General features: G+C 41.7%; 3 protein-coding genes across 3 annotated transcripts in view; 2 read left to right on the top strand and 1 right to left on the bottom strand.

Annotated features, from left to right (window-relative positions):
- The window catches only part of wdr20b (WD repeat domain 20b), a 7,307-nt gene extending 6,471 nt beyond the window's left edge, over window positions 1-836 (bottom strand). Inside the window, exon 1 of the mRNA XM_037685355.1 lies at window positions 559-836. Coding sequence (XP_037541283.1) covers window positions 559-807 — 249 coding nt within the window. The 5' untranslated portion in view covers window positions 808-836. The remainder of the gene's footprint in view (window positions 1-558) is intronic.
- Window positions 837-2,571: 1,735 nt separating this feature from the next.
- hsp90aa1.1 (heat shock protein 90, alpha (cytosolic), class A member 1, tandem duplicate 1) lies at window positions 2,572-7,370 on the top strand. The gene is made up of 11 exons (XM_037685777.1): window positions 2,572-2,843; window positions 3,600-3,749; window positions 3,844-4,210; window positions 4,307-4,440; window positions 4,554-4,859; window positions 4,953-5,118; window positions 5,846-6,036; window positions 6,126-6,273; window positions 6,354-6,622; window positions 6,737-7,070; window positions 7,172-7,370. The coding sequence occupies exons 2-11, from the start codon at window positions 3,600-3,602 to the stop codon at window positions 7,279-7,281; spliced, it is 2,175 nt and encodes a 724-aa protein (XP_037541705.1). The 5' UTR covers window positions 2,572-2,843; the 3' UTR covers window positions 7,282-7,370.
- A 611-nt stretch (window positions 7,371-7,981) lies between these two features.
- On the top strand, window positions 7,982-12,484 carry hsp90aa1.2 (heat shock protein 90, alpha (cytosolic), class A member 1, tandem duplicate 2). Its single transcript, XM_037685778.1, has 11 exons — window positions 7,982-8,119; window positions 9,097-9,246; window positions 9,350-9,716; window positions 9,793-9,926; window positions 10,067-10,393; window positions 10,485-10,650; window positions 10,729-10,919; window positions 11,039-11,186; window positions 11,276-11,544; window positions 11,626-11,959; window positions 12,121-12,484. The coding sequence occupies exons 2-11, from the start codon at window positions 9,097-9,099 to the stop codon at window positions 12,228-12,230; spliced, it is 2,196 nt and encodes a 731-aa protein (XP_037541706.1). The 5' UTR covers window positions 7,982-8,119; the 3' UTR covers window positions 12,231-12,484.
- The last annotated feature ends 5,101 nt before the right edge of the window (window positions 12,485-17,585 follow it).

Genomic DNA, 17,585 nt, shown 5'->3' on the forward strand with positions numbered 1-17,585 from the left:
TATTATGAGGCTAGCCCATCACTGGATGCAGCTTCAGGGACCATCACACCATCAGCATGATCATCACTTGTGTCAGTTAGCATGTCAGTTGTTTAACAAGGCCTAACGTGACTGTATACAACCAGTGGTTCACATGACATCACATGCAAACTGCGACAGTGCACGTCATTACACCGGGGTTAACAACTGCTCTTCACTTCCAGTCTGAGGGCTTATCGTCGCTTCTGTCAGCGAGCACAACATGCTAGTTTAGTCCACAGGGGTTTGGTTACTATGTGGGCGACAGAGATCAACAAACAGCGTATCACATGACACGCCTTCCTCAGATTTCATGAAATTTCGTGCCACGGCTTGTCACAAAGAGCCCGAACATATGACAGTGACGGATTCTCGTCCGGACAGAAACTGTGACGATGTTTACTAAGAATGCTAATTAGTCCCCAACTCAGCTGGGTCCGAAGCATGACGGCCTCGTCCCGACAACCTGCGCACCTCAATGACAGTCAGATTTAAAGAAGCCCAGCGGTGACGCTTTCTCCGCTGTCAAGTGTTGTTTACCTTCCTCACGCCTTTGTAGATGTAAAAGTACAGTTCCCGGCCCACATTAAAACAGATCCTGTCCCCGTTTCCGGACTGGTCGTTTACGTTGACGAAGGAGACCTTGACGGGGTTGGAGCCCTGCGAGTTGAAGGGCACCCGGTTCGGGCGGCTGTACTCGGAGTGCGTGAGGAGCTTGTAGACGCCTTCCCGGGTGGTAAACTGAGTTTTAATTTCGTTCGTCTCCTTCCCTCCTCCCTCCGCTGCCATCTTGGAAGTTGGCGTTCATCCTTGTCCAAGGCCCCGGATGTTACACACAGCGCATGCGCGGGACTTAGAAGCTTAGCCATGCGTACAAAGCATAAACAAAACCAGAAGAAGAAAACAAGAAAAGTATATATCGCAGGTATTAAATATTCAATTTTTGTTAATATATCACTGCAAATACGTTAGTATGTTGCCAATCATTTTATATACTTTAAAACTTGCAAAAAAAATGAAAATAGCAAACCACTTTTATGGCAGTTAAATTGAATTTATTCTCGCTAGACAGGAACATATACCCAAAGTATTCAGAGCATTTAATGGGTAATTACTGGGTTATAAAACGTTTGCAGCCCGCTGTAAGAAAGCCCATTTTCATCACTGGAAAATAAAATTAAAATGGTTTAATTGTCATATGATATGCGAAGTCATGAGTTTCAAAGTCACAAGTGAATACAACGTTTTAATTTCTAGCTTTTTATTTTATAATTGATTTTTGAAACTTGTGATTCTCATTTTGCATCCTAACTATGCCTTTGAAACTCATAGTTATGATTTTTTTCTCTCATAATTTTCACTTTTAAACTCTATAGCTAGAACTCTACTATAATTGTGACATCTGTTTGACATTTTTCAGGGTTAAATGGTTCATGCAGCTGCTTACAAACTAATAAAAATAGCAGTTTTTAGATTTTTAAACAAGAGATGTAGAAGAAAACACCAAAACAAACAAGAAACTAGCACCTCTTAAAATTACATTCCAGAAACACCAATTTCTGTTTCACCGTATCTTTAATATTTGATTTAACAGTGAGTGCAACAGTGCTTCATGTTTCAGAAATACACAAAGTCAGCTTCTAGTAACAACTGGACACGTTTGGATTATGCAATAGAGACCAGGCAAGTGAAAAATACTGCCATCTTCTGATCATTTGAAGTCATTAAGGTTCACTAGACAATAACAGTATCAACAAAATGTTGTGTCATTTTTCCATGTTTAATAGAAGCATTTTCAATGTGTAGTTAACATGCTTCACCTCCTATGGTGTCTAATCAACATAGGGTGAGTTCAGTCTACATATGGGGATGTGAAAATATTCCAGCATGTCCATATTTTTCCCGAGCTATATTACATAAATCTGCCCACATTTCAGTTCAACTCGTTCTGGAGTTAAAAACACAATCATGACACTGTGATCCACTTTCCATTCTCATTAATGCAATGTGTTCAGATTAAACTGTGTATTTCAGTCGAAATCGATGCTACTTTGATCCACTTTACTATGATCCTAACCCCAGGGGTCTAAATGAGGCCACACAGTTTTGTTCCTGATATTGCTGTTATTAAAATAAAAAAATAATAAAAAGAAGTTGGAACGCTCCACAAAAATATTAAAACGTGACCTGGCTGCTTCTGTGTCAGTGTGAAGGGCAACTGTCTTAGCTTATCTAAAATATACAATAAAATATGTAGTCTGCTAAACTGCCTTAAATAAGCCACAGATTTAGCTAATTTTGCACACCCCCACCCATCCACCTAAAACCCTGCTGTCCATTACTTTTCAGTTTGGGCGAGTTCCTGGAGATGACCAACAGCAGGTGATGGCAAAAGCAGTGCACAGCTGTGACGCTCACAGGGGCGTGCAGGGCCCAGCAGCCAGACAAGCTATCAGTAAGGCTCCTGCAGTGAGTGACAGGCACTCCTTGTGACTCTGCAGCCCTATAAGGGCACATGAACTTCAGGGGTATCTCTCTTGCAACCCCCCCTTCTCGGTCTTTCCTTAACACCTCTCCCTCACTGTGGTGAACATGTCTTCTGGAAGCTTCTGAAGAGGAGCTTCGAGAAACCCACCCCTGAAGTATAAAAAGACGCCGGCACGGCCTTGGGTCTGCATAGACTCACAAAGGAACTCACTTAAATGCACCAACGAGAGATTTAACTGCTCACCGGACACACATTTTGAAGCTCTGCGAAAAAAGAAAAGAAGATAAGAGATTTGTTTGACGATTAATCTGAAGAAGTGACAAAGATTACCATCAAGGTAAGACTGTAGCAGCTATCTTTTTTTAAATTTCAGCGTTATTCAGTAATGGACCATACACAAGTACTATTGTGACTGTACAAAGAACTTTAAACAAAAGTAAGTGAAAGTTATTACTGTGTTCAGTAGAAATCTTTGTACAATGGCAGAGCAGCCTTTACCTCATGTGAGAGTACAATGTGGAAGGAGCACATGGCAGGGAGGGTGACCCTGAGCCAGAAACGAGCAACCATAGAGCAGGAAAACCAGTAGACACATCTTAAAGAAAAAATATGAAATTATACTTATATATATCTAGTTTAAACTTTGGGTAAATTGTATTTTTGTATTTAGCAAAAATACATTTAAACACCAGCTTAATTGTCATAAAAAACTGAAGATACAGTTAATTTTATTTTCAAGTTGCACTCTTCTACTTTCTTTTTTTAAACCGTCATGGCATTAAAGCCACTGGGTGAGGGTTGGGGCAAGTGGCGTTTAAGCATCAGAGCTCCAACCAGTTGCCCACGTTTTGATTGACAGTTGCAACATTTGTTCATGGAGTCGACCACATGTGAGCCATGTGGCCAAAAAGTCTGGAATATATATATTTTAAAAAAAGTTGAATTTGAAAATATTGATTTAGAAATACAAACATTATTAACAATTTTGCAACAATTGCCTGCGGGATCAATAAAGTTATCTTATTAGCAAAAATGCAAAAGTAGCGTAAATAGTTAATGCAGTTTTTATCAAACCTTTTTTGCTTTGCTTTAGATGCCTGAGAATGCCGGACACGTTATGGAGGAGGAAGTGGAGACCTTTGCCTTCCAGGCTGAGATTGCTCAGCTTATGTCTCTGATCATCAACACTTTCTACTCAAACAAAGAGATCTTCCTTCGAGAGCTCATCTCCAACTCCTCAGATGTAAGAAAAAGCAACATCTGAACACAATCGCACTTTTCCTCCCTTTTTTTTTTTAAAGTAACAAACAAAAAAGGGATTTTCTTCTTCTTGACAGGCCTTAGACAAGATCAGATATGAAAGCCTGACTGACCCCAGCAAACTTGAGTCCTGCAAGGACCTTAAGATTGAAATCAGGCCTGACCTGCACGCTCGCACCCTGACCCTCTTAGACACGGGCATCGGCATGACCAAGGCCGACCTGATCAACAACCTGGGCACGATTGCCAAGTCTGGCACCAAGGCTTTCATGGAGGCTCTGCAGGCTGGAGCGGACATCTCCATGATCGGGCAGTTTGGTGTGGGTTTCTACTCGGCCTACCTGGTGGCTGAGAAGGTGACGGTCATCACAAAGCACAACGATGATGAGCAGTACGTGTGGGAGTCTGCAGCTGGTGGCTCGTTCACTGTAAAAACCGACACCGGTAAGTTTAATTCTCTTCACCGGACTCGAGTTAAATTGTTTGTGTAATACTGTTTCATTCATTATCTGACGCTGAGTTTGATGTTGATTCGATCAGGTGAGCCCCTTGGCAGAGGAACAAAAGTCATCCTGCACCTGAAAGAAGATCAGACTGAATATTGTGAGGAGAAGCGCGTTAAGGAAGTTGTGAAAAAGCACTCGCAATTTATTGGATATCCTATAACACTTTTTGTAAGTTATCATTTAGTACTTTATCCAAATTGAACTTATCATAGCCACCCATGAATGAGCAATAGAAATGCCAAATTGAATTAGATACTTATAAACCTTTTCACATGTTCCAGGTGGAGAAGACAAGAGAGAAGGAAGTGGACCTTGAGGAGGGAGAGAAAGAGGAGGAGGTGGAGAAAGAGGCTGCTGAGAACAAGGACAAGCCTAAAATTGAGGATGTGGGTTCGGACGAGGATGAAGATTCAAAAGATGGGAAGAACAAAAGGAAGCACAAGATCAAGGAAAAGTACATTGACGCTCAAGAGCTGAACAAGACGAAGCCCATCTGGACTCGCAACCCAGATGACATCACCAACGAAGAGTACGGCGAGTTTTACAAGAGTCTCACCAACGACTGGGAGGATCACCTGGCAGTCAAGGTGAGCCAGTGACACCAAAAAAAAAACCCACTCTCATTATCACTTCGGTCTGCTGTGTGCTAACAAAATTGTGCTTTTTACTTGTGTCTGCAGCATTTCTCAGTGGAGGGCCAGCTGGAGTTCCGGGCCTTGCTCTTTGTACCCAGAAGAGCTGCCTTTGACCTCTTTGAAAACAAGAAAAAGAGAAACAACATCAAGCTTTATGTGCGCAGGGTCTTCATTATGGATAACTGCGAGGAGCTGATTCCTGAGTATCTCAGTAAGTAAAACATACAAAGTTCAAGGTTCAAGTTTCTTTATTGTCATTTGCATCACATGTGGTACATGAGGTGGAACAAAATTGTGTACTCAAGGTCCCAGTTACACCCCAAAATAGCAAAAATATAAAGTCTAAAAAAGAAACAGTATACAAGGATCTAAGGGGTTCCCAACCCTGGTCCTTGAGGAACACCATCCTGCATGTTTTATTTGTTTCTCTGCTCTGACACACCTGATTTTAATTAATGGGTGATTAACAGGCTTCTGCAGAACATGAGGAAGTAATTAAATCACTGAATCAGGTGTGTTGTAGCAGGGAAACAACGAAAACATGCAGGATGGTGTTCCTCAAGGACCAGTGTTGGGAACCACTGCGCTCAACAATAATACAATATAATACGGTGTATTAAACAGCAGCCTGAACATGAGTCTTTTGTGAGCAGATGATATGAATATAGCAGCTAAAAGGCAAGAAATTAGCAGAACAGATAAAGTGACATTAAAGTGGCATAGCAGTGATTTTTCTAGTTAGGGACAGCTTCAGGGTAGAAGCTGTTCCTCAGTCTAGTGGTTTTACACTTAATTCTCTGCAACCACAGTATACGTATGTCTACTTACAAATCATCAGTCGCCCAACATTCATGATTCATAAAAGCTTGTTAAATATAAAATATATATATATTTGCCTGACTTTGGGTGTCTGAACAGTGTTTATCCTCTGTTTGCAGATTTCATCAAGGGTGTTGTGGACTCTGAGGACCTTCCTCTGAACATCTCCAGAGAGATGCTTCAGCAGAGCAAAATCCTGAAAGTGATTCGCAAGAACCTGGTCAAGAAGTGCCTGGAGCTGTTCACAGAACTGGCTGAAGACAAGGACAACTACAAGAAGCTCTACGAGCAGTTCTCCAAAAACCTCAAGGTAGTTTCACTCTTCTGAGGTAAAGCTTCCTGATAAATTTCACCTTGAGATTTCATTTTGATGACGAAGAAAAACGCATTATATTTCAGCTTGGAATTCACGAAGACTCCCAGAACAGAAAGAAGCTGTCTGAGCTGCTGCGATACTACACCTCTGCCTCTGGAGACGAGGTGGTTTCCCTTAAAGATTACGTCTCTCGCATGAAGGACAACCAGAAACACATTTATTACATCACTGGTAAGTTGCACATAAATTTTTTTTTAAATGATTTGTTAATGACATCATAATGATTACATCACTCATAATGCATTTTACAGGAGAGACCAAAGACCAGGTGGCCAACTCTGCCTTTGTGGAGCGCCTACGCAAAGCTGGCCTGGAGGTCATCTACATGATCGAGCCCATTGACGAGTACTGCGTCCAGCAGCTGAAGGAGTACGATGGGAAGAACCTGGTTTCAGTGACAAAGGAAGGCCTGGAGCTACCTGAAGATGAAGATGAGAAGAAAAAGCAGGAGGAGCTGAAGAATAAGTTTGAGAACCTCTGCAAGATAATGAAGGACATTCTCGACAAAAAAATTGAGAAGGTAACGTCTTTAATGTCCTTCTGGAAATTACAGAAGTAGTGTCTTGGTTCCATCAGTAACACTGAACCAAGTGTGGTGGAGCCTTGCAATAACTCCACATTGTATTATCCACAGGTTGTGGTTTCCAACCGCTTGGTCGCGTCCCCCTGCTGCATCGTCACTAGCACCTATGGCTGGACGGCCAACATGGAGAGGATCATGAAGTCTCAGGCACTGAGGGACAACTCCACCATGGGATACATGACGGCTAAGAAACACCTCGAGATCAACCCACTGCATCCGATCGTTGAGACGCTAAGGGAGAAGGCAGAGGCCGACAAGAACGACAAGGCTGTGAAGGACCTGGTCATCCTCCTGTTCGAGACCGCCCTGCTGTCTTCAGGATTCACACTGGAGGACCCACAGACTCACGCCAACCGCATCTACAGGATGATCAAACTGGGTCTTGGTATGTTTTATTCACCATACTACCACAAACATAGTCGTAAAAATACTAATAAATATACTTCCAGTGGGTTTTGGTTGATGATGAATGCATTATTTTTGCAGGGATCGATGATGATGAAGCTGCAGTTGAAGACAGCATTCAGCCAGCCGATGAAGACATGCCTGTCTTGGAAGGAGATGATGACACATCAAGAATGGAGGAAGTTGACTAAGATACTTTCTAGATGTTTCCAGGCTTTTCCTAATGTTTATTTTTGTAAGTTATTATTTTTTTTTCTTTAAAACATTTTATTTAACACAGCATCTATTCTTCATTGGTGTCTCAAAATATTTGTATTAATGTAAGCTATAATGTTTTTGTTTTTTTTTTGCTTTGTAATTGCTATTTATATAAAAACAAGCATTAAGAGTATTATAAAGTCATGTCTCTTTTTGTAACGATTACATTTTATATGTAAAGCTTTCAAATTTGTAATAAAATATGTTTGCAAGTAAGACTTGTATCATTTCTTCTTATTATTAGAGTTGGTAACTTTGCCAGCTTCCAACAAATAAAGGGCTTCCTGGAAATAAGGGAAGGTGCAGATTACAATATAAAAATATAATAGCTTGTAAATTTTCATAAAATTTCTTCTTATTTTTTTTTTAATGTTCTGGAATTTTCAGTGATTTCTTGTAGTTTCCACTCGCACGTTTTCTTGACCATTCCAAACCCATCCTGCCTCCGTCTACCAAAAAAGGAAAATAAGGCGTACACAAATTAAGTGATTGACAGTCTTACCAGCCTATCAGCGGTGAGTACGGAGCATCCCGCCTTCATATGCCAAAATAGGCGTATACAAACAATGATTGACAGTTCGCCTGACCTGTCAGCGGTCACCCCAGAGCTTGTAGGGAGGGCGAATTAAGACTGTTCTGGAAGCTTGGGTCGGTATCTTCTCGAACACTCTGAGATAGTATAAAACCAGCACCGAGATTTACTCATCAAATAGATTACCGCTTGAAATATCTTCCTGATTTTGCAGCGCTCGACACATTCCAGGGATTAAGGTAAATTTGTTTTCTTCATTCTTTTCTTAATGCGCAGAGACAGGTTTAAAAAAAAGGGTCTAATTTTGACGATATATTATATTAGCCAAACTGAAGCTACATTTTTTTTTTTTGCTTCTTCGTCAAGAGCGTTTATTTCATCAATGGCTAAGTTTCTGTAATTTTCAGGACATTAATCCACTGATCAATAACTTTTATGTATATGAATATTTCTGCGCCCTGAGATTTCATTATATAAATAAACTGAATAAATCATAAAGTTAGTTGTTGCAGTTAATTTCAAATTCTGGTACGATCGCTTTGATGTTCAACCACACAATGATGCTCAGTGTACCAAGTTGGTTAGCAAAGCGTACATTTTGTCAGGGTCCAAAAAAAGCTTGTACCGTCCACGCTGGTGTGTGAGAGCAGCTTTAAGCCCTGAGGAGTGGAGCTGTCATTCATCGACTCATCAGTTGGCTGGAAGAGGGCGGGGCTTCGGATTCTCCAGAAGTTGCCAGAGAGTTCTGCTCAGCATCCTGGTAGCTTCTAGAACGCTGCGCTTCGTGCTGTCCACCAGCAGGGGGCGCGCTTTCTGATCAATATACAGCACAAGGCACGCGCTTTTGATCAGGGAGGACGAAGCATTTACTGCCTAATATCCTTATTAATGATATCACAAACTTTGAAACGTGTTTTTCAATTTTATCTAGGATTGTATACGCTAATACCAAGGGACAGGTCATTAAATGCACTATTTTTTAGCTAATTTGAAATATGTGGTTTTAAATTAAAATGGCATCTTTTATGGAAGTTTTATGTTCTGAAATGTGTAAGAGCTGATCCACCAAACAGATGGCACCTTGATGCACCAAATAAGTAAATTGGAAAAAAAAAATTTAATCCACTATTTTTTTTTTCTGAGTCCCTGAGCATCAATGAGAATAATCTGTATAAATGTATAAAGAATGAATGAATTTATTTATTTTTTGTCCCAGATGCCTGAGCTACATGACCAAACGATGGAGGAGGAGACTGAGACCTTCGCATTCCAGGCTGAAATTGCTCAGCTGATGTCCCTGATCATCAATACTTTTTATTCCAACAAAGAGATCTTCCTTAGGGAGCTTATCTCCAACTCTTCAGATGTAAGTGCTATAGTTGTATATTGAAATGGTTCATGAGTGCAGTCCAGATTTAAGTGTACTCGTAGTCCTAACAAAATGTGCTTTATTCCCCATCTCCTAACAGGCTCTAGACAAAATCCGCTATGAGAGTCTCACTGACCCCTCCAAGCTTGACTCTGGCAAGGACCTCAAAATCGAAATCATACCCAACAAAGAGGAGCGCACCCTCACCTTGATTGACACGGGCATCGGCATGACCAAGGCCGACCTGATCAACAACCTGGGCACGATTGCCAAGTCTGGCACCAAGGCTTTCATGGAGGCTCTGCAGGCTGGAGCGGACATCTCCATGATCGGGCAGTTTGGTGTGGGTTTCTACTCGGCCTACCTGGTGGCTGAGAAGGTGACGGTCATCACAAAGCACAACGATGATGAGCAGTACATGTGGGAATCCTCTGCAGGGGGGTCATTCACAGTTAAACTTGACAACTGTAAGTCATTTTGAACAGTTTTGCATTTTAACAGCGCTTGTTGCAATAAGCACTAACTTGTTTATCTTCGGTGCAGCTGAACCCCTGGGACGCGGGACTAAGGTCATCCTGCACCTGAAAGAAGACCAGAGTGAGTACTTTGAAGAGAAGAGGGTCAAAGAAATTGTGAAGAAGCATTCCCAGTTCATCGGCTACCCCATTACACTCTTTGTAAGTATAAACTGAAAGTTGTGGGTTTTAGGACAAAGAGCCTTAAATCTGAATGCCAGAACAGTTTTAAGTTGTAAAGATGATAGGAAAATATATTTACATTGTAAAATACAAGTAGCTGGACCCATGATGTTCTTTAGGTGGAGAAAGAGCGGGACAAGGAGGTGAGTGACGACGAGGCTGAGGAGGAGGAGAAGGACAAGGAAGAAAAGGACAAGGAAGAGGACAAGGACGAGGACAAGCCTGAGATCGAGGACGTCGGCTCGGACGAGGAGCATGACCATGACCACGACAAGTCTTCAGACAAAAAGAAGAAGAAAAAGATCAAAGAGAAGTACATCGATCAGGAGGAGCTGAACAAGACCAAACCTCTGTGGACACGCAATCCAGATGACATCACCAACGAGGAGTACGGAGAGTTTTACAAGAGTCTAACCAACGACTGGGAGGACCACCTGGCAGTCAAGGTGAGCCTAAGTTTTTATTTTTTTTATTTTGATCTTTAATTTCTGACTAAATAAAAAAAAAATAAATTGCATTTTCTTTTTATTCCTGCAGCATTTCTCAGTCGAAGGTCAGCTGGAATTCCGCGCACTGCTCTTCGTGCCCCGGCGCGCGCCCTTTGACCTGTTCGAGAACAAGAAGAAGAAGAACAACATTAAGCTGTACGTGCGCAGAGTCTTCATCATGGACAACTGTGACGAGCTCATCCCAGAGTATCTCAGTAAGTACAGCTGACCCGCCCGGAGTCCATGCAGATTACAGGAAAGCAGATGTTTAAAGGTCTCTTCCTTTTTTTAAGACTTCATTAGAGGCGTTGTGGACTCTGAGGACCTTCCTCTGAACATCTCCAGAGAGATGCTTCAGCAGAGCAAAATCCTGAAGGTGATCCGCAAGAACCTGGTCAAGAAGTGCCTGGAGCTGTTCACAGAACTGGCTGAGGACAAGGACAACTACAAGAAGCTCTATGAGCAGTTCTCCAAGAACCTCAAGGTAGAGGCGCATTGCACCTTCTGACATATCGGGTTCAGTGTGTAGATGTTGGATCAAAGCTCTGCCTTGCATGTCTAATGACAGCTTTGACAAACGCTTGTTTTCTTTCCCTCGTTCAGCTTGGTATCCACGAAGACTCCCAGAACAGAAAGAAGCTGTCAGAACTGCTGCGGTACTACACCTCTGCCTCTGGAGACGAGATGGTTTCCCTGAAGGACTACGTCACGCGTATGAAGGACAGCCAGAAGCACATCTACTACATCACAGGTGGGGGTCTAACTAACCAGCACTACAAAAATATATATATATTTTTTTACATGTAAATGATTTAAAATGTTACAATGTCTCGACCACAGGAGAAACTAAAGACCAAGTTGCAAACTCCGCCTTTGTGGAGCGACTGCGCAAAGCTGGCCTGGAGGTCATCTACATGATCGAGCCCATTGACGAGTACTGCGTCCAGCAGCTGAAGGAGTTCGAAGGAAAAAACCTGGTTTCAGTGACCAAGGAAGGTCTGGAGCTGCCCGAGGACGAGGAGGAGAAGAAGAAGCAGGAGGAGAAGAAGGCTCAGTTTGAGAACCTCTGCAAAATCATGAAGGATATCTTGGAGAAGAAAGTGGAAAAAGTACGTCGATGTCAAAATTAAAGGCATAACCCGCACAACTTTATATGTTCATGTTAAAACGTTGTCTCCTTCCCTGTGCAGGTCACTGTCTCCAACCGTCTAGTGTCTTCACCCTGCTGCATCGTCACTAGCACCTACGGCTGGACGGCCAACATGGAGAGGATCATGAAGGCCCAGGCACTGAGGGACAACTCCACCATGGGATACATGGCTGCCAAGAAACACCTCGAGATCAACCCCGACCACCCCATCATGGAGACGCTGAGGCAGAAGGCAGAGGCCGACAAGAACGACAAGTCTGTGAAGGACCTGGTCATCCTCCTGTTCGAGACCGCCCTGCTGTCTTCAGGATTCACACTGGAGGACCCACAGACTCACGCCAACCGCATCTACAGGATGATCAAACTGGGTCTTGGTATGTTTTATTCACCATACTACCACAAACGTAGTCGGAAAAATACTAATAAATATACTTCCAGTGGGTTTTGGTATGTTCCAACACTGTTCTTAGCTATACAGCTTCTCACTAAATGCATCCTTGCTTCTACTGACTCTTCTCTTCTCGTCACCTTTCAGGTATTGACGAAGATGACGTGACCTCAGACGACACCACCTCTGCTCCCGCTGAGGACATGCCCCCACTTGAAGGGGACGAGGACACGTCTAGAATGGAGGAAGTGGACTAAGTCGGCCCCTCGTTCCTGCAAATGTTCCAAATTAGTTTAGTGTACAGTTCAAAGTTTAAACGTTGTAAATGAACTTGAAAAAATTCTTTTCATTCTTCCAACAGTTTTTCCTTCATTTCATTCCTGTCACTTTTTGTTCGTTGCACTATTGCAGTTGTGTTTTTGTATTTATTGACGTTCCAAAGTTTGTATTCTATTACTGTAAATATCTTGAAGTTACTATCGTTTGGAACAGTGGTGCGCATAAATAAAGATTGAACACGTTCATTTATTTTTTTTTTTTCTCGTCTGTACATACTTTTGGTTACAATCTAGCAAAGTGAGCCAACCAAAGTAAAAGTACACATTTGGAAAAACGTGGGATTGTCTGGACGTTACTAAAACATGTTTTCTACACTAAAATCAAAGTACTGTGATGATGAACACTTCACCTCAAATATATTATAATCTCATACTAGTTTAGTGGTTGGCTCCACTTGTCACGGATTGTTCATCCACTCGTATAGATTAGGAAAACGGGCACACATGACCAGATTACCATCTGAAATGCATCATTTACATTTATGAATGCTCAAAAACAGTTTTTCTATTAACTCAGACATGAACGGGACTTTATTGTCAAAATTAAAAATGTAAAAGATGGAAGATCAACTACACCAGCACTGTCCATCATGAACGAACATATAAACTTCAAGTCGAGTCAGATTTATTTATAGAGCACATTTACAACAGAAACTGTTACCAAAGTGCTTAACAAAGATAATCATCAAATAAAAAGTAGCAAGATATATTTACAGCACATGGAATAAAACTATAAAACCGAAAACAATTAGAAACAATGAAATCCTAAATCAGATCAGATGACCTTGTGTTAAATAGGAATAATAACAAAAGCATAAACAGAATCGGCATAAATGAAAAACTAGATCTAAAGCTGATCAGCCTGTGTTAAATGTCAATGAGTATAAATGTGTTTTGAGGAGAGATTTAAAAGCAGAGACTGAGGTGGCCTGTCGAATGTTGATGGGCAAATTGTTCCAAAGTTTAGGGCCCATGATTGAAAACGCTCGATCTCCTCTGAGCTTCAGCTGGTTTTTGGTACGGCCAAAAGCAGCTGGTCTGATGATCTCAAAGCCCGAGAAGGAGCATAAGGATGAAGAAGGTCAGAGAGATATAATGGTGCAAGGCCGTTAATGCACTTGAATGTCAGCAGGAGAATTTTAAAATCAACTCTGACACGTACAGGAAGCCAGTGAAGGGAGGACAGAACCGGAGTAATGTGCTCAAACCTGTGAGTTCCTGTTAAAAGCCGAGCTGCAGCATTTTGTACGAGCTGGAGACGTGAAAGTGAAGCCTGAATAATCCCAACATAAAGCGAGTTACAGTAGTCCAGTCGGGTTGTATTAAATACATGGACTAGTTTTTAAAGGTCGGATCTGGACAGAACAGACTTAAGCTTTGCTATCTGCCTTAGCTGAAAGAAGCTTTTTTGTAGAACAAAGGATCTGTTTATTAAACTTAAAGTCCGAGTCTAACACTACCCCGAGATTGGTAACCAACTGCTTTAGATGAGGCTGAAGGGAGTGCAGGTTTACAGGATCAGTGACAGTGGTAGAGCTTAGGTTAAACACAATGACCTCAGTCTTCTGATCATTAAAACTCAAGAAGTTTGCAGCCATCCAAGTCTTGATGTCATCAAGACATTTTAGCAAAAGGTGGATGGAGCAGGAACTGTTTGGTTTTAAAGGCAGATAGATCTGAGAATCATCGGCGTAACAGTGAAACGAAATACCATGTTTCCTCAGGATTGACCCCAAGGGGAGCTGATAGAGAACAGAAGGGGTCCAAGAATGGAGCCTTGTGGGACCCCACAGGAAAGAGGGACAGAAGCAGAAAAAGGATTGTCAAAGTTAACACAGAAACTCCTGTCACCCAGATACGAATGGAACCATTCTAGCGCCACCCCTGTAATCCCAACCCAGTGTTCTAGCCGTGACATAAGGATGCTGTGATCAACAGTGTCAAATGCAGCGGTAAGGTCGAGGAGGACCAGGATCACAGACTGACCAGAGTCATTCGCTAGCAGAATGTCATTAAAGACCCTAACTAAAGCTGTCTCAGTGCTGTGCAGTTGTTTAAATCCTGACTGAAAAATCTAAAAAATTCCATTTACATTCAAAAACTTGGTTAGTTGACTAAAAACTATTTTCTCCAAGATTTTAGAAAGAAATGGAAGTTTTGAGACACAAGGAAACTTGTGCTGGTTGAGGATATTAAGTGTGGGGAAAACCAGTGCCGGTCCAAGCCTCCATGGGGCCCTAAGCGAAATTTGGTTTGGGGGTCCTCTATTTCTGCTAATGCAGATTACTGCAATCCACAGTCAGATAATCTGGTCATTCACCAACCTAACAAACTCATTGCAACTCTGACAGCCCTACAGTATATGTATATATCATCTAGCAGGGGTGTCAAACTCTTTCATTTGGGGCCACATCAAGCTCATGAATGTCCTGAAAAGGCCAGACGTGGCAGAATGTATTGATAAAACTACTTCTTAACAAACTGGTAAACTATAACTTTCTCGGCATTTCATGACTACTTGTAAAAATAAATATTTTATGTTTGAGTAATTTGGCATTATAAACATAAAAACTGAGTTGATTTGACTGATAAAGTAATATTGAAGCACATAAGTGTTATCTCTAAGTTCTGTTTCTGTGGCCCTCTGAAATGGTTATGGCGGCCCGGATTTGGCCCACGGGCCTTGAGTTTGACATATGCTATATTATTATAAAAAGTAATATTATTAAAAATATTATTGTAAAAAAAAAATCACAATTTTTATAATGAAGTTGTGTGTAATAGAATCATAGAAATCATTAAAAAAAAAAAAACATTTAAGTTCCTCTTAGGGGGCCCACTAGTGGCCCTGGGGCCCTACGCAGCCGTTTATTTTGCTTATGCCTTGGGCCGGCCCTGGGGAAAAATGATGGAAGAGAGAAATGTCAGGTTTCATAAATCAAATATTGAGTTATATAAGTTCACTTACGTTCAGTGAAATATTTTCCGACGGCAGCAGTATTTCACTTTGACGTTTTTAAAAACGCCTCATCAAAATCGCAGAGGAACCACTGCCCCGATAAATCTGCGAGACTGACAGTCATTTATGAAGCACACGTGGGAAACGAGTAGGTCTGTACTGGTAGAGGAACCAGTCAAATTGTTGACAGCGATGCTTTCTGCTTCTTTTTCACGTATTAAATCAGAAGAGGAACTAAATGGCATCAGTATGGTTTATTGCACATGTACTTTGTTCGACTATAAAAGCTCATATGTGTCCAAAAACATGTAATAAGATTAAAAAGGGCACTGTCAGTTTAGCTGCTGAAAAAGTACAATAATTGTAGATTGAATGTAATCGAAGAGAAAATCAAGTTCAAGACTAATACTCCACGAGGTAATTCCACAGAGCAGCAAGGATAGCTGCTAAAAATTCGAAATTATGACTGAAATGTGTTGATCAACTAAAAAGAGCGAGAATATTGGTATAAAACACTAACAAGAACAGAATTGAATATTTGTGCACTCACACAGTTTCAAGTTATTATTAATATTATTGCTGTTTTGTTGTATACACTGTAATATTCAGATTTATTATTATTAATGTTGTTGTATTTGTTGTGACAAGTGTCAGAGTGACTTCATTAAAATAATCTGTAAATATCCAAGAAAGTTCAATCTGGTCCTCTGGACATTCAAAAAAACAAAAAACAAAACAAAGCAAAAAAAAAAATGTAGAAACGTTTCGTCTCTCATCCAAGAGACTTCCTCAGCCTGAGGAGCTGTATTCAGCTCAGTCTCTTAAATAGCACCTTCTCAGAGTGGATCAACCAGTTTGCTGCTGACAACCAAAACCAGCTGATCACATGCTCAAGAAGGACCATCAGCCTAACAATGGATCATTAGCACACTGATGGCTGTTTACTATTCACAGAGGGCTGAGTGATACTAGCAATCACAGCATTGTAAGAGGGGGACAGTTGAACCCTGAGGCCTCCACCCCTGTTTAATGATGGACGATTTCTTTTCACAAAGATGGCCTCCTTTACTCCTCTCTCAAACCATCGTTCCTCTCTATCCAGGATGTGCACATCTTCATCCTTGAAAGAGTGATCGCTGGCCTGGAGATGAGTGTAGACCGCAGAATCCTGGCCTGATGATGTTGATCTTCTGTGCTGGTCCATCCTTTTGGCCAGTGGCTGTTTAGTTTCCCCGATGTAAGACTGATCACAGCCCTCCTGACACTGAACAGCATACACAACATTACTCTGTTTGTGCCAGGGGACTGGATCTTTGGGATGAACCAGTCTTTGCCGTAATGTATTTTGGGGTTTAAAAGCCACTGGGACGTTATGTTTAGAAAATAAACGTCTCACTTTCTCTGATACTCCCTCAACATATGGAATGACCACTGGTCTGGGTCTGGGTTCCTCCTTTTCACCTGTTGGCTGACTGGAGTCCTGTTTGGGTTTCTTCTCTGCTTTCAGGAAGGCCCAGTTAGGATATCCACATTGCTCTAGAGCCTGTTTTGTGTAGGATTTCTCCTTCTGCCTGGCTCCCGAGCTAGTGGGGATGCTGTCTGCTCTGTGATACAGAGTCCTGATGACTCCTAACTTGTGCTCCAAAGGGTGATGGGAGTCTAACTGCAAATACTGGTCTGTGTGGGTGGGTTTGCGGTACACCTCAGTTTGCAAAAGTCCTCTATCAGAGACTGAGACCTCACAGTCCAAGAAAGCCAACTTGTCATTTTTTACATCTTCTCGTGTGAACTTGATGTATTTATCCACAGAGTTGATGTGGTCAGTAAAATGTTGGACTTCCTGAGATTTAATTTTAACCCAGGTGTCATCAACATACCTGAACCAATGACTTGGTGGTGTCCCTGAAAAGGACGTCAAGGCTCTCTTTTCTACCTCCTCCATGTACAGGTTGGCAACAATAGGAGAAACTGGAGACCCCATAGCACACCCATGTTTCTGCCTATAATATTGCTCCCCATATGTGAAGTAGGTTGACTGCAGGCACAGTTTCAAGAGTTGACCCAGTTGTTCTGTGGAAAGCGTGGTCCTGCTGCTCAGAGTGGTGTCTGATTTTAATCTTAAACTGACCACCTCTACTGCATCATCAACAGGAATGCACGTAAAGAGTGATGTGACATCAAAAGAGACCATTGTTTCATGAGTCTCCATGATGACATCCCTCACCTTGTCCACAAAGTCCATGGTGTTCTGTATGTGGTGTTCTGAGCTGCCAACTAATCTGTAAATACATTTGGAATAGGGCTTCAAACTGGAG

This window comes from Nematolebias whitei, chromosome 12 (genome assembly GCF_014905685.2).
Source record: "Nematolebias whitei isolate Nwh7 chromosome 12, NemWhi1, whole genome shotgun sequence".
Taxonomy (NCBI): Eukaryota; Metazoa; Chordata; class Actinopteri; order Cyprinodontiformes; family Rivulidae; genus Nematolebias; species Nematolebias whitei.

What these genes read in the sequence shown, in the direction of transcription:
- hsp90aa1.1 (XM_037685777.1), top strand. Translation starts at nt 3,600, where the DNA reads ATGCCTGAGAATGCCGGACACGTTATGGAGGAGGAAGTGGAGACCTTT. An exon ending in GATATCCTATAACACTTTTT is followed by an intron (nt 4,441 to 4,553) that starts GTAAGTTATCAT and finishes CACATGTTCCAG; the next exon opens with GTGGAGAAGACAAGAGAGAA. An exon ending in AGTTCTCCAAAAACCTCAAG is followed by an intron (nt 6,037 to 6,125) that starts GTAGTTTCACTC and finishes ATTATATTTCAG; the next exon opens with CTTGGAATTCACGAAGACTC.
- hsp90aa1.2 (XM_037685778.1), top strand. Translation starts at nt 9,097, where the DNA reads ATGCCTGAGCTACATGACCAAACGATGGAGGAGGAGACTGAGACCTTC. An exon ending in TTATCTCCAACTCTTCAGAT is followed by an intron (nt 9,247 to 9,349) that starts GTAAGTGCTATA and finishes ATCTCCTAACAG; the next exon opens with GCTCTAGACAAAATCCGCTA. An exon ending in GCTACCCCATTACACTCTTT is followed by an intron (nt 9,927 to 10,066) that starts GTAAGTATAAAC and finishes GATGTTCTTTAG; the next exon opens with GTGGAGAAAGAGCGGGACAA.